Below are 13,500 nucleotides of genomic sequence, written 5' to 3'. Positions count from 1 at the left end.
AGTTTGATTTAGAGATATTTACTTTGTATACTTTGACGTGGTGTTGACAATTTGTGTTTTAACAGCTATAAAGTTTTAAATTTTTGAATTTCAAAACCTACTCTAATTGTTATTTCATGATCTCCCCATAATTTTTCACAACTATGAAAATATAAAATTTTGGAAAAAGTGCTTCAAAATAAGTGGATAAAATGCTTACCCCATAATTTTGCTCAACTGTGAACATTTAAATTGATAATAATCAAAGCAAATGCTTAAAAATCAACATAAATACTATCTACCAAAATTATATAAAAACCCCACATTTAATTCTGCAAAGCCTTCTCCTGATGTAGCTTCTTGCAAGGATATTATCTTTTTTTGAGGACCTGTTCATTAACTGGCCACATGGACAGTTTTTATGCTCTAGTATTTAGGAGTACTTTAATGAGCTCTGGACCCCTAGCCAAGTTGCAATAAGGGTTCTTACTTTGTGCACAAGAGAAGATATACACTTCAAAGCTAGAACTGTATACTTAAATATAATGACACATTATTAAAGCTAGTTGTATCATCAGAATGAAATTTTGATGAAAAATGGGAATAATCACAAATATATTCAGTTCTCCAACCAGCTCTACACATTGCCAAAGTCTCCAGTTAACTTTCTGAAAGAGCTCAAAAATTTTAAAGATGCACAGATCAGTTGTATTGCAATGTAAAAAAGAACAGAGCAGGAAAAATATGAAAACCAAAATAGGAGCTCAATGATATGAGTGCCTCATATGACCGTGAGTCTATTCTGAAACCTATGTGGTCTCCCTAATATTCTTCTAATATTACTTTTATCCCATGCAACCAAATATTGTGGCTGGCAAATGCTTTGTATGGAAGTGGAAGAGAGGTGTATATGAAAGGAACTCTATCTTAAGAAGAGAACATTTGAGAAGCCTGGGCTAGAGTAAACACTTGTTTCTTTGGTGTCATCTTGCCTAATCAATAACAGCTCAAAAAAGTCCCATTTTCTCGGTATTCTGAAGACTAATGTCTATTTCTGTGATATTCTCCAGGGATGCTATGTCCCCTTTGCTGTCCAGCCTGGGATGCCTTTTACATTGCTTTGCTATAAGAGCCACCACTCCTGATGCTCACACACAGCCTCCAGCAAAACCACTTGCAGCTTTGTTACATGAATGCTCTGCCAGCCACTCATGAATTGTATTGCAGAGTGACACCAAGAAATCTCCAGTCCCAGCCTACTCCCTCCAGAAATGTGTATCTTGTACTGCCCAACACTCTACTGGACAATAAAAACTCATAGAAAGTCCATCCTTTCTTCAAAGGAAAATGATATGCACAGACCTTGTTATCTCAAGTGGTGGTTTCCAAACACTTCAGTCCAAACACACTGGTTTAGATAAAGTAATAAAACAAATTTATTAACTACAGAAAGATAGATTTTAAGTGACTACAAGTAATGAGTCAAAGTCAGAATTGGTTACAAAGAAAATAAAAAGATAAATCGCAAACGAATACCTAATTTAGCAAGCTAAATGGATTCAAAGCAAAGGTTTTATCTCACTATATGCTTATAGCAGTCTATACTGTCCGAAAAGCCTTCCAGCTAGCACCTCTACACCAGTTCAATGATGCTTCCTTTGTCTTTCAAGAGTTTTGTAGGTGCCATGAGTGGAGGTATTGTCAATTTAGAGAAGGACCGGGATATCATACAGGAGGATCTGGATGACCTTGTAAACTGGAGTAATAGTAATAGGATGAAATTTAATAGTGAGAAGTGTAAGGTCATGCATTTAGGGATTAATAACAAGAATTTTAGTTATAAGCTGGGGATGCATCAATTAGAAGAAATGGAGGAGAAGGACCTTGAAGTATTGGTTGACCACAGGATGACTATGAGCTGCCAATGTGATATGGCCGTGACAAAAGCTAATGCGGTCTTAGGATGCATCAGGCAAGGTATTTCCAGTAGAGACAAGGAAGTGTTAGTACCGTTATACAAGGCACTGGTAAGACCTCATCTGGAATACTGTGTGCAGTTCTGGTCTCCTATGTTTAAGAAGGATGAATTCAAACTTGAACAGGTACAGAGAAAGGCTACTAGGAAGGTCTGAGGAATGGAAAACCTGTCTTATGAAAGGAGATTCAAGGAGCTTGGCTTGTTTAGCCTAACCAAAAGAAGGTTGAGGGGAGATATGATTGCTCTCTATAAATATATCAGAGGGATAAATACCAGAGAGGGAGAAGAATTATTTAAGCTCAGTACCAATGTGGACACAAGAACAAATGGATATAAACTGGTCATTGGGAAGTTTAGACTTGAAATTAGATGAAGGTTTCTAACCATCAGAGGAGTGAAATTGTGGAATAGTCTTCCAAGGGAAGCAGTGGGGGCAAAAGACCTATCTGGCTTCAAGATTAAACTCGAAAAGTTTATGGAGGAGATAGTATGATGGGATAACATGATTTTGGCAATTAATTGATCTTTAAATATTCATGGTAAATAGACCTAATGGCCTGTGATGGGATGTTAGATGGGGTGGGATCTGAGTTACTACAGAGAATTCTTTCCTGGGTGTCTGGCTGGTGAATCTTGCCCACATCTCAGGGTTTCAGCTGATCACCGTATTTGGGGTCGGGAAGGAATTTTCCTCCAGGGCAGATTGGAAGAGGCCCTGGGGGTTTTTCGTCTTCCTCTGTAGCATGGGGCTGGGTCACTTGCTGGAGGATTCTCTGCACCTTGAAGTCTTTTTAAATCATGATTTGAGGACTTCAATAGCTCAGACATAGGTGAGAGGTTTATTGCAGGAGTGGGTGGGTGAGATTCTGTGGCCTGCATTGTGCAGGAGGTCAGACTAGATGATCATAATGGTCCCTTCTGACCTTAATATCTATGAGATGCGAGGAGAGAGGTGAGGTGATGTGTGCGTGTCCTCTTGTCATGCCATTCTCCACTCTTTGAGGATTATCTCCAGCTGGTGTTCAGGCAACAGCCAGTCTGTTTACACTGCAGCTGTTTTCCATTGCTAATATGTAAAGTTCTTGCTTGCACCCTTCTTCCTGCCAAAGAATGGTGGCTAAACTTGGTGATAACCCATCATAATCCATTTGATTATGCTGATATCTGGCTGGGGTGCCAGAGTTTCTTTAGTCTCTAAAAGATTGGTTTGTGTCTGCTTTTCTAAACTTGGAACATGTTATACAGTAGAACATTTTATACATGAGATTTTATATATGTATGTATAATTTACCAGGACAATAATGTTCAGCAGATTATCAGTTTTCAAGTAATACCTCACAAGGAATACTCTGTACAAAATTTATTATAGTCTTGTAAAAGTGGTGAACATAATGGTATAGACTGTGTCACAATTTCCTTCTGCTTTCTTTTTACAGGACCAGCCTCCCCGTCCCTACACCGGCTTGGAGACCCAGGTTAGTACTGTTTTCCCCCTCTATTTGTTTAACTTGTAGGATGTTCTGGAGGATACCTGTTTCCAGAGTGAGAAGGCTGTGCCATCACCTCAAATCTTGATTGAACTTAATTGCAATCTGTACCACATTGTCAGAGCAGAGGTCATAAATTTAAAGCCAAAACAACTGTCTGTACATGAGTCTCCCCTCTTCCATTTGCCCAGCTCAGCTTCCCAGACAGTACAGATAAAGGTGTTGGCTGCCAGTTTGTTACTTTTTAAAAATACAGTTGTATTGGAGATTTCTTTCTAAAACATAACAATGCACAGTAATGAATCCATGGAGATGCTTGGCACCAAAAGGTCAAAGTGACAGAGGGGTTTTTACAAAGTCACGAAGTCTCTGATTTGTGTTTCCTAATAAGGCAGCAGCATTGATTTCCATTCGCCTTGATCTTTGGGAGACAGCTAAGGCAATAGCATTGACATACTGAAGATGAGTCATATACATTTCCAATTTCTTCAAATAGAGATAACATTTTCTAACTTGGGCTTCCATTGGACTTTCCCAGGGGAGAATTGTTAACTATTTTACAGTATATTGGTGGCTGCACCAAGCTCATTCCATCGGTTTTCATACCCCCTTCTCTGGGAATCAACCTTATAAGGTGTGATTGATAGGGTTGGGGTAGCACAATTGTTATTATATGGGGTCGGAGGGCCTTGGTAGAGCTGTATCAAAATACAAAGTAGTTAAGACAGTACAAGTCTCTTCATATTAGCGAGCCATAAATTGCAGGGAATTGAACAAATATGGTAATTATCAAGGCCAGTTCATTACTGATTTGAAAGGAAGTTACCTAGAAATAGCTTCTGAGACCTGAAGTCCTACTTTGAAGGGATCTGTCACCTGCCATTGACTAGACTTAAAAATCTTACTCAGTAGAATAAACAATGCAGAGTCTGTGTGTTCGTGAGTATGTGTGCAGAATAAACAGCACTACAGATTGAGGTCTTCCATTTAGCCACAGAACAAGTACAAATTTTCTCATGCTGCTCTGCCAAATTGCATCTTCCCTGATCTGAGTGTAGTTCATTTTTCATGCCTATTAATTCCTTGCTAAGACTACCGATGAGAGTGCCAAGTGGCTCCTAACATCACTGTGTTTTTAGTGGGCTTTAACATTTTCAGGAAAGAAAGAAAGAAAGAAAAAAAAATTTTTAATAATGAAGACAAATTAAATGTATTTTTACACATTGATATTTCTACCAATATCACTAGAAAGCTATATCCATTTCTGAATCTAGATAGTTGATATCAATTCACATAAAAAAACACCTGTCTCCTTATCTTGAAATTAATTGTAAGGGCTGAGAATAACTCTTTTTGTGTGATACCTTTATTTCCCATAGCACTCTGAGCTGGTAGAGGTGGCTCAAACATGACTGCTGAGATCTAGTGGGGCATGGCAAGGAGAGGGAATCAAGTGATCGTATCTCTCACAGTAAGAGAGAACTAAACCTGTGTGCCACAACTGTGATAGCTTAAGGTCAAAGGATATGTTCTGTTTGCTGCAGCATATTTTTTTCTGCCACATTTAGGAGAATGATCAGAAGGGTTCAGAGTCTCAAAGACAAGAGCTAGTCCATACTGTATCCACAGCTCCCACTGAGTTCATTAGCCATTGTATATATACAGCAATTGCAAGATTGGGCCCTAATTCGAGCAGGAGGGAGCTCTGTTTCGTTTGCTATGAAAAGCATCATGTTAAAAATAAATAATCAGCAACTTTGTCATTTTTGCAAATTCAAATAAAAAGTTAATTTATTTAGTTAATGAGGGGTTTTGTTCTAGTATGATGATTTTACAATCCCTTCCTAGTTATTTCTCTTATTTCTTTTTTTTTTTTTGCTGGGGGATTGAAAATAAGGCTGCTGCTGTGTGGATGCTAGATTGGCGTCCTCGATAATGGTGGGATGAATCAGTTGGTTTGACAGCACCCTCTCCACCATCCTATGATTCCATCCTCAGTTCTAGTCTGATTGGCATTTGGAACCCTCCCCCGACCCCTTAAAAACTGTGTTGTGGGCTTTTGATGAATTTTAATTGAATATTTTCCCCCTGTTTTTGGACCAGCTGCAGGGCTATTGGAAATTTTACAAATGTTGGTGAACACTTCTATTTTAAAAAAATCAATATTGCAAAACTTCAACCAGCTGTGCTTGGTCTCCTCTCATTTTAAATTTCTCTAATTAAGATGGACTTTGCAGATTAAGAGCTAAAGGAAATGGGAGGTGAGTTAGTGTGTGCATGAAGAGTGCTTGCAAGAATATATCTTGGTTTTTGCAGTTTTAATACAGAATAGTTAAGATGCTAAAGTAACCTAACGTGGTTGGTTAGTCACTTGTTTATCAAATTAATGAAGATTTCAATAATTTAAAATGATTTTTATATGCTGCTTCTATACTGCCTTTTTGCTTAATTTTTTAATGTTATTTTGTGACGGTGAAGAAGCGAGAAGGTACAGTTGGAAAAAGTTTGTGTAGCGAGACTAATGATAGAAATTAATAAGTACACATTTTGTTGATTTATCTGTTGGGAGGGTAAAAATTAGGGCTGTCGATTAATCGCAGTAAACTCATGCAATTAACTCAAAAAATGAACTGCGATTAAAAAAATTAATCACAAATAATTGCACTGTTAAACAATACAATACCAATTGAAATTTATTAAATATTTTTGGATGTTTTTTACATTTTCAAATATATTGATTTCTATTACAACACAGAATACAAAGTGTACCGTGCTCACTTTATATTATTTTTATTACAAATATTTGCACTGTAAAAATGATAAAAGAAATAGTATTTTTCAATGCACTACAGTACTTGTATGAGGTGAAATCTCTCTTTTTTCATGAAAGTGTAACTTACAAATGTAAATTTCCTTTGTTTGTTACATAACTGCACTCAAAAACAAAACAATGTAAAACTTTAGCGCCTACAAGTCCACTTAGTCCTAATTCTTGTTCAGCCAATTTCTAAGACAAACAAGTTTGTTTGCATTTATGGGAGATATTGCTGACTACTTATTTACAATGTCACCTGAAAGTGAGAGCAGGCATTCACATGGCACTTTTGTAGCCGGCGTTGCAAGGTATTTACATGCCAGATATGCTAAACATTCATATGCCCCTTCATGCTTTGGCCACCATTCCAGAGGACATGCTTCCATGCTGATGATGCTCATTAAAAAAATAGTGCATTAATTAAATTTGTGACTCTCCTTGGGGGAGAATTGTATGTCTCTTGTTCTGTTTTACCCACATTCTGCCATATATTTCATGTTATAGCAGTCTCGGATGGTGACCCAGCACATGTTCGTTTTAAGAACAATTTCACAGCAGATTTGACAAAATGCAAAGAAGGTACCAATGTGAGATTTCTAAGGATAGATACAACACTTGACCCCAGGTTTAAGAATCTGAAGTGCCTTCCAAAATCTGAGAGGGATGAGTTGTGGAATATGCTTTCAGATGCTTTCAAAAGAGCAACACTCCGATGCGGAAACTACAGAACCCGGACCACCAAAAAAGAAAATCAACCTTCTGCTGGTGGCATCTGACTCAGATGATGAAAATGAACATGCGTCGGTCTCATTTGGATCATTATTGAGAAGAAGCTGTCATTAGCATGGTTGCATGTCTTCTGGAATAGTGGTTGACGCATGAAGGGACATATGGATCTTTAGCACATCTGGCACGTGAATATCTTCTGATGCTGGTTACAACAGTGCTATGCAAACACCTGTTCTCACTTTCAGGTGACACTGTAAACAAGAAGCAGCCAGCGTTATTTCATGCAAATTGTAACCAAACTTGTTTGTCTGAGCGATTGGCTGAAGTAGGACTAAATGGGCTTGTAGGTTCTAAAGTTTTATATTGTTTTGTTTTTGAATGCAGTTATTTTTGTACATAATTCTACATTTGTAAGTTCAACCTTCATTATAAAGAGATTGTACTACAGTACTTGTATTAGGTGAATTGAAATATATTTTTTATCATTTTTACTGTGCAAATATTTGTAATCAAAAATAAAGTGAGCACTGTACACTTGGTATTCTGTGTTGTAATTGAAATCAATATATTTGAAAATGTAGAAAACATCCAAAAATATTTAAATAAATGGAATTCTATTATTGTTTAACAGTGCGATTAATTGTGATTACTTTTTTTTAATCGTGCGATTAATTGCGATTACTTTTTTTAATCGCTTGACAGCCCTAGTAAAAATATAGGGCTATATTCTGCCCTCAGTTATACACCTATAGAACTCAGTGAAGTTTCCCACATTTGTAAAGAGTGTACATTCAGGAGATCAAGAATTATCTGCTGAAATGTTTTTTCAGAGGAAAATATATTTTTTCTTAAGTTGAAATTTTTTTAATGGAAATTTGCCAAAAATGTTCAAGTTTCCATTGGAAAAAATCTAAATGAAATTTTTCGTTTCAGGTTGGGCTGACCAAAATCAAAACATTTTCAGTTTATTTGAACTGAATCAAAATATCACATTTTTGTCAGTTTGACATTAATCTGTGTCTACCTATGCTGCTGCGGTGCCTCATGGGAGTTGTAGTTCAAGTACCTTCTGCCCCTTCTCTTCTCCTATAGGTCAGGCTCCCTGGCTAAACTCCATCACATGAATAAAGATTTCGGATCTCAGAATTTCTGTCAGTGATACATAATCAGTGCAACTTGTCAAGGGTATTGACTTGGTGTCAAAGATTAATAAAGTACTATTAATCAGTTGTCTTCAAGGGGAATCCAGAAGTGGCAGATTTACCTCCACTGTGTGGCAAAATGATGTTCACATAGGGTGAAATCCAGATGTTTTGTAACTAGTGAAGTTGTCATGGACACTAATAGGCAAACATTTAGGATGGCATGAATGATGGCAGAGGTTGTGTTGATTTTTTTTTTCAGTACCCATGTATGGCAATTTGTTGCAAGGATACTATTTTACTATTAAACCTGAATTTTATACCTAATGTAGCCCTGCTATGTTAATTACACTACTATTTAATATAATATTTGATTTCTGTCTTAAATACGTACATTTTTAAAACCAGTTTCATGCATTTTAGTGTTTTAATAAAAAAGGGCCAAATTCATACCTCAGTTAGCTGAAACGGAATTACAACAGGTACACTGTGTTAACTTAATAATAAAGACAGGAAACAGACTGTTTTAAAATCTCTCTATGATCTTAAAAAACTGAACCAGATGGCATGAAACAATCTCTAGTCAGTTGGGATAACCAGGATTGGCAGAATTCTTTGAGAGAGAGAAAGAGTCAGGTGGCTTTATTTTTGACATCATGTAAGAACTTGCTCGCATAAGGAAGACCTACAGAACCAGTGTAATTCTCAGCCATTGAGACCGTCATACCTTGCATCTGAAACAGATGTGTCCTGAGAATGACACCATTATTTAGGGGCCATGTTTCTCATGTTAGCCTGACCTTATTTACATCAAGGAGGAGTGCTGTTCCATTTCCCCCCCCTCATATCTTTCCATCTACAGAAAAACAAGTGGCCAAATGTACTGTCATAAGAACAGCCATACCGGGTCAGACCAACAGTCCATTTCGCCCAGTATCCTGTTTTCTGCCAGTGACCGGTGCAAGATGTTTCAAAGGGAATGAACAGGACAATCGCTGAGTGATCCATCTCCTGTCATCCAGTCCCAGCTTCTGGCAATCAGAGGATTAGGGACACCCAGAGCATAGGGTTGCTGGACCATTTTGGTTAATAGCCATTAATGGACCTATTCTCCATGAACATATCTAATTCTTTTTTGAACCCAGTTATAGTTTTGGCCTTCACAATATTTCCTGGTAACAAGTGCCACAGGTTGACCATGTGTTTTGTGAAGAAATTTTTCCTTATGTTTGTTTTACATTTGCTGCCTATTAATGTCATTGGGTGACCCTGGTTCTTGTGGTATGGTGAAGGGGTAAATAACGCTTGCTTATTCACTTTCTCCACACCATTCTTAATTTTATAGATCTCTGTCATATCCCCCCTCAATCATCTTTTCCAAGATTAACAGTCCCAGTCTTTTTAATCTCTCCTCAGATGGAAGCCCTAATCATTTTTGTTCCCCTTTTCTGTACTTTTTCCAGTTCTAATACACGTTTTTTGAGATGGGGTGACCAGAACTGCACACGGTAGTCAAGGTTTGGGCATACCATGGATTTATATAGTGGCATTATGATATTTTCTGTCTTATTATCTATCCCTTTACTAATAGTTCCTAACATTGTTAGCCTTTTTGACTGCCGCTGCACATTGAGTAGATGTTTTCAAAGAACTAATCATGATGACTCCAAAATCTTTCTTGAGTGGAAACAGCTAATTTAGACCCCATGATTTTGTATGTGTAGTTGGCATTATGTTTTCCAGTGTACACTACTTTGCATTTATCATCATTGAATTTCATATGCCATTTTGTCTCCCAGTCACCCAGCTTTGTGAGATCCCTTTATAACTCTTTGGGGTCAGCTTTGGACTTAACTATCTTGAGTAATTTTGTGTTCTCAGTAGGATTTAAAATGTTTTAATTGCCTGAAGAATTTGAGACTATGCAAAAACATCAGGCAAGAAGAATGAGATTTTATTTCCCTCTCTGTTACAGAGAACATTATTGATTCTTTTGTAAATTGTATATTTGCAGCTGTTCCAAGCTGTGCTATAGATGGATTGATCAGATGCTGAGGATTTCTCTATTCTTAGTATCATTAGAACTGTGGAGTACTGCAGCTGGCAGGGTTGGCAGAACTCTGTTTAACAGAATAATGAAACAAATAAGCAGTGCTCACATTTAGCTACTGCAGTTCTTACCTGTGTGTGCTGCCCAAAGGAGGCAGCTTTTGGGTTTATGTGTGGAAAATCTTCTTAGTCTCATAAGCACCTTTTGGCTTTAAAAGTAATTTCCTGAGTGCTAGGCAGTGCAGCAGGCTGATGTATTCACCACCTCAGGAGACCTACATTTTTTAACTTGGTTTTAAGTTAAAGGAGTAACCAAAACTTCAGATCAAAAGGCCTCTGCACGCTGGGGAAATTTGGATAGAGATCTGGATACAAACTTCACACAGCCCTTATGTTCATAATAGGTCACAGCAAAACTTGGTATCCCAACTTTGTGCCTTTGTAAGTGTCTTTACGTACAAATGAAATTAGTTTTAGGGTCTCCACCTGGTCCCTGCACAGCTGTGTTTGACTTTTCAAGAGAGGTTCATGACTAAGACTTGGGCAAACATGCATAATATGTAATACAATGTTTATACTGTGATCAAATGCCTTTCCACAACTCTGAAGTCAGCAATGTCTATTCATATATAACCACCATTAACACCCGCCTTCCCGAAAAAATAAAGCAAAAATCAGAACCAAAAAGAAAATATAATGCCCATTTTCCTTTGTTGTATAAAGTCAGCGTAGACTATGAACTTGTTTTCTAACTTTTTCAGAAATCCAGTGTTGTCTGATTGGTCTGTATTGATAAGTGCAGTTGATAACTTGCATCCGTATTGAAACGACCACAGTTATGTGAATTGCAGATACAGTTCCTGAACACTGGAAAGTAATTGAAGTTGAAAACTGTTAAGTTCCGAAATAAATTATACAGCTAGAATATAGGATGTGGGAGGTGAATATATCATATGCCACATTTGGGGTGAAAGGAGGAAATATTTTTGTGGAAGTTTGTTTTAATTAAAAGAAAAAAATCCAGCTGCTTGAAGTGTTCAGAGAGTTCAGATTGTGGAGCAAGCGTCAGTGATGAAGAAGGGTCACACTGAGAGATGTTGTAGAAGTCTCTCTCTGAGAAACAGGAATGTTCTCTGTTTTGTGAATCAAATTCTGGTGCTGAAATCTAGGAGACTATATGCTTGTCACAGTACTGTGGAGACATATCCCCTTTGTATAACCTTCTGTAGCAGTGGCATTTTCCCACTTTCAACTCTTAGCAGTTAAATGCTGCTTTGAGAGAAGTAAGACATTTTTTCCCTCAGTTTAAATTATCATGGAAAACAGGCCAGACAGTGATAATTTCCTGACAAATGTATAGCTTAATAGTAGAGCACTAAAACCGCTGTGGTGGCGTTTGGTTCTGTGAGGAGGCCAGGGGACGTCTTCCAGACTGACAGGATTCAGAAACAGGCTGACACCGTTAATAGCTGATTTACCTTCCAGCCTCCAGAGCAGCAGTCTTCTATCAGAACGTACTTTTTCTTCTAGTGCTGCTGGCATTTTAAAATAGATCATTCTGAGGTGGGAGCTCTGAAGTAGAGTGCTTGCCATCAGTAATAACTCTGTATTGTGGCTGGGCAGGGGGTTAACACGGATCTCAGTAGGGCCAAGATCAGTGTAGCTCAGAACAAATCTTACCTGAAGATCCAGCCAGTTAGCCACTGTAGAGTCTCTGATAGCTTTTAAAGAGACACCGGGAGAGAATTGCTTATTATAACCCTGTCTGCTTTTTTTCTCCTTTAAGAGGGAGCTAGTTTTAGAACTAAGCTACGCTGCCCTGTAGAAAATTGTGTAGGAAAATAAATGTCCTATAAAAGGCTATTTGTTTTCCCATAATCCCTTTCTCTGGAACTGATGGTTTAATGCAATAAAAACTCAAAGTTGAAGCTTCTCACTGTGTCATTGTTTTGTAGAAGTCTGCCTTCACATTTTGAATGTTTGTCCTTCAGTGTTAAGTGGCCTTTTTGAACAGTGGAAATATCCTCATGTAGCATTTCTAACAAGAACACAGCCAGTCTCCCTTGAAATCATTTCTGAATCCAGTAGCTTTTTTTTGTCCATGTTAGACTAAAAATAATTGCCTGGTCCATAGCCATTTTTGTTAAACCCAGAAATAAGAACACTTAACCCCCATCTATGCGTAAAAAGAAGATAATGAGGCACAGATTCTGTAGAGAGCACTCTGTGGGCTATGCACACAGGTGTCATTACAGGACTTAAAGACCTGTGTGTATTTAATCTGTCTGAACAATGCCATATTGACAACCCTGAAGACTGAATTTCTCTGCTTGTCCCTAGAACAGGTAGAACATCAGTCAGCAGCAGTACAAGTTTCCCCATGCTGTCGTGCCTGAAAAATTACTTGGAAAGAACCTCTTGTAGGGGTGGAAGCATTCTACTGGCCTTCATTCTACTGGCCTTCATTCTACTGGCCTTCACAGTCCTCTGTTATGGCTGCCAACAGCTGTCAGTTGGTGCCAGTTGTGGTGATGGTGGTTTTAGTGTACTGGTAACTAAAATGAAACTATCTGACTGATTTCAACATGGTGCCAGACGGCCATCAGATATAGACTACTTACAGTCACTTCTGACTTGGGCAGGATTAACTTCTCAGCCTGGAAGTGAAGGGCTCAGCATCACGTTACTAATCTCTTGAGAAATGAAGACATTTTACATGGTAAAGCCTCAGTATTGTCAACCCCGACCATTCAGAAATATTGAGATTGGCTTAAAAATCATGTTTTTGTTTTTTTTTAAATAATCATTGGGTTTGGATTCTTTGCCTTCTGTTTTTTTGAGTCTTTAGGGTTCATGTTTTCAGGCTTTTCTCTACATTCATGAGGGCTAGATGCTTACTTTCACTGAGTGGGGCGGACAACAAAAAAACTGATCTTCTCAAGTAGCAACATAGATCCAGGAGATTGGACTTGAAGAAAAACACCCAATCTTGCAAATTCCATAATAAAGTGGTGAGAGTTGGCAATATTAAATGAGATTTAAAAAAAAAAAAAGATGGTAACATAGTGGGATCTGTGCTTTCCATGGTGCAGAGAATTTTTTCTTCTTTTAACTCAGAAACTCTTTTGAAGGGGAAATTTACAGGGCATATAAGTGAACAAAAATGTAAAATGCCAGTGGGATATATGCCCACTGGGAGAAATATGAAATTCCTTGAAAGGAGCGTGTTTGCTTTTGATTAAGAATCTTTCATTCTGCAGCCAAAGGGAAGAGAAAACTGCATGTGCTACCAGCTGCAAAACATGAAGCTACTAGTAGATT

The 13,500-nt window shown here is 37.9% G+C and overlaps 1 protein-coding gene across 1 annotated transcript in view; it reads left to right on the top strand.

The window, feature by feature from the left end:
* Positions 1 to 13,500, top strand: part of XYLT1 (xylosyltransferase 1) — a 320,557-nt gene that overhangs the window by 77,592 nt on the left and 229,465 nt on the right. The window contains exon 2 of the mRNA XM_073362329.1: positions 3,394 to 3,432. Within this exon, the coding sequence (XP_073218430.1) occupies positions 3,394 to 3,432 (39 nt within the window). The remainder of the gene's footprint in view (positions 1 to 3,393; positions 3,433 to 13,500) is intronic.

Source organism: Lepidochelys kempii, chromosome 10 (genome assembly GCF_965140285.1).
Source record: "Lepidochelys kempii isolate rLepKem1 chromosome 10, rLepKem1.hap1, whole genome shotgun sequence".
Lineage (NCBI taxonomy): Eukaryota > Metazoa > Chordata > Testudines > Cheloniidae > Lepidochelys > Lepidochelys kempii.
This window is presented reverse-complemented; position numbering and strand designations above follow the sequence as displayed.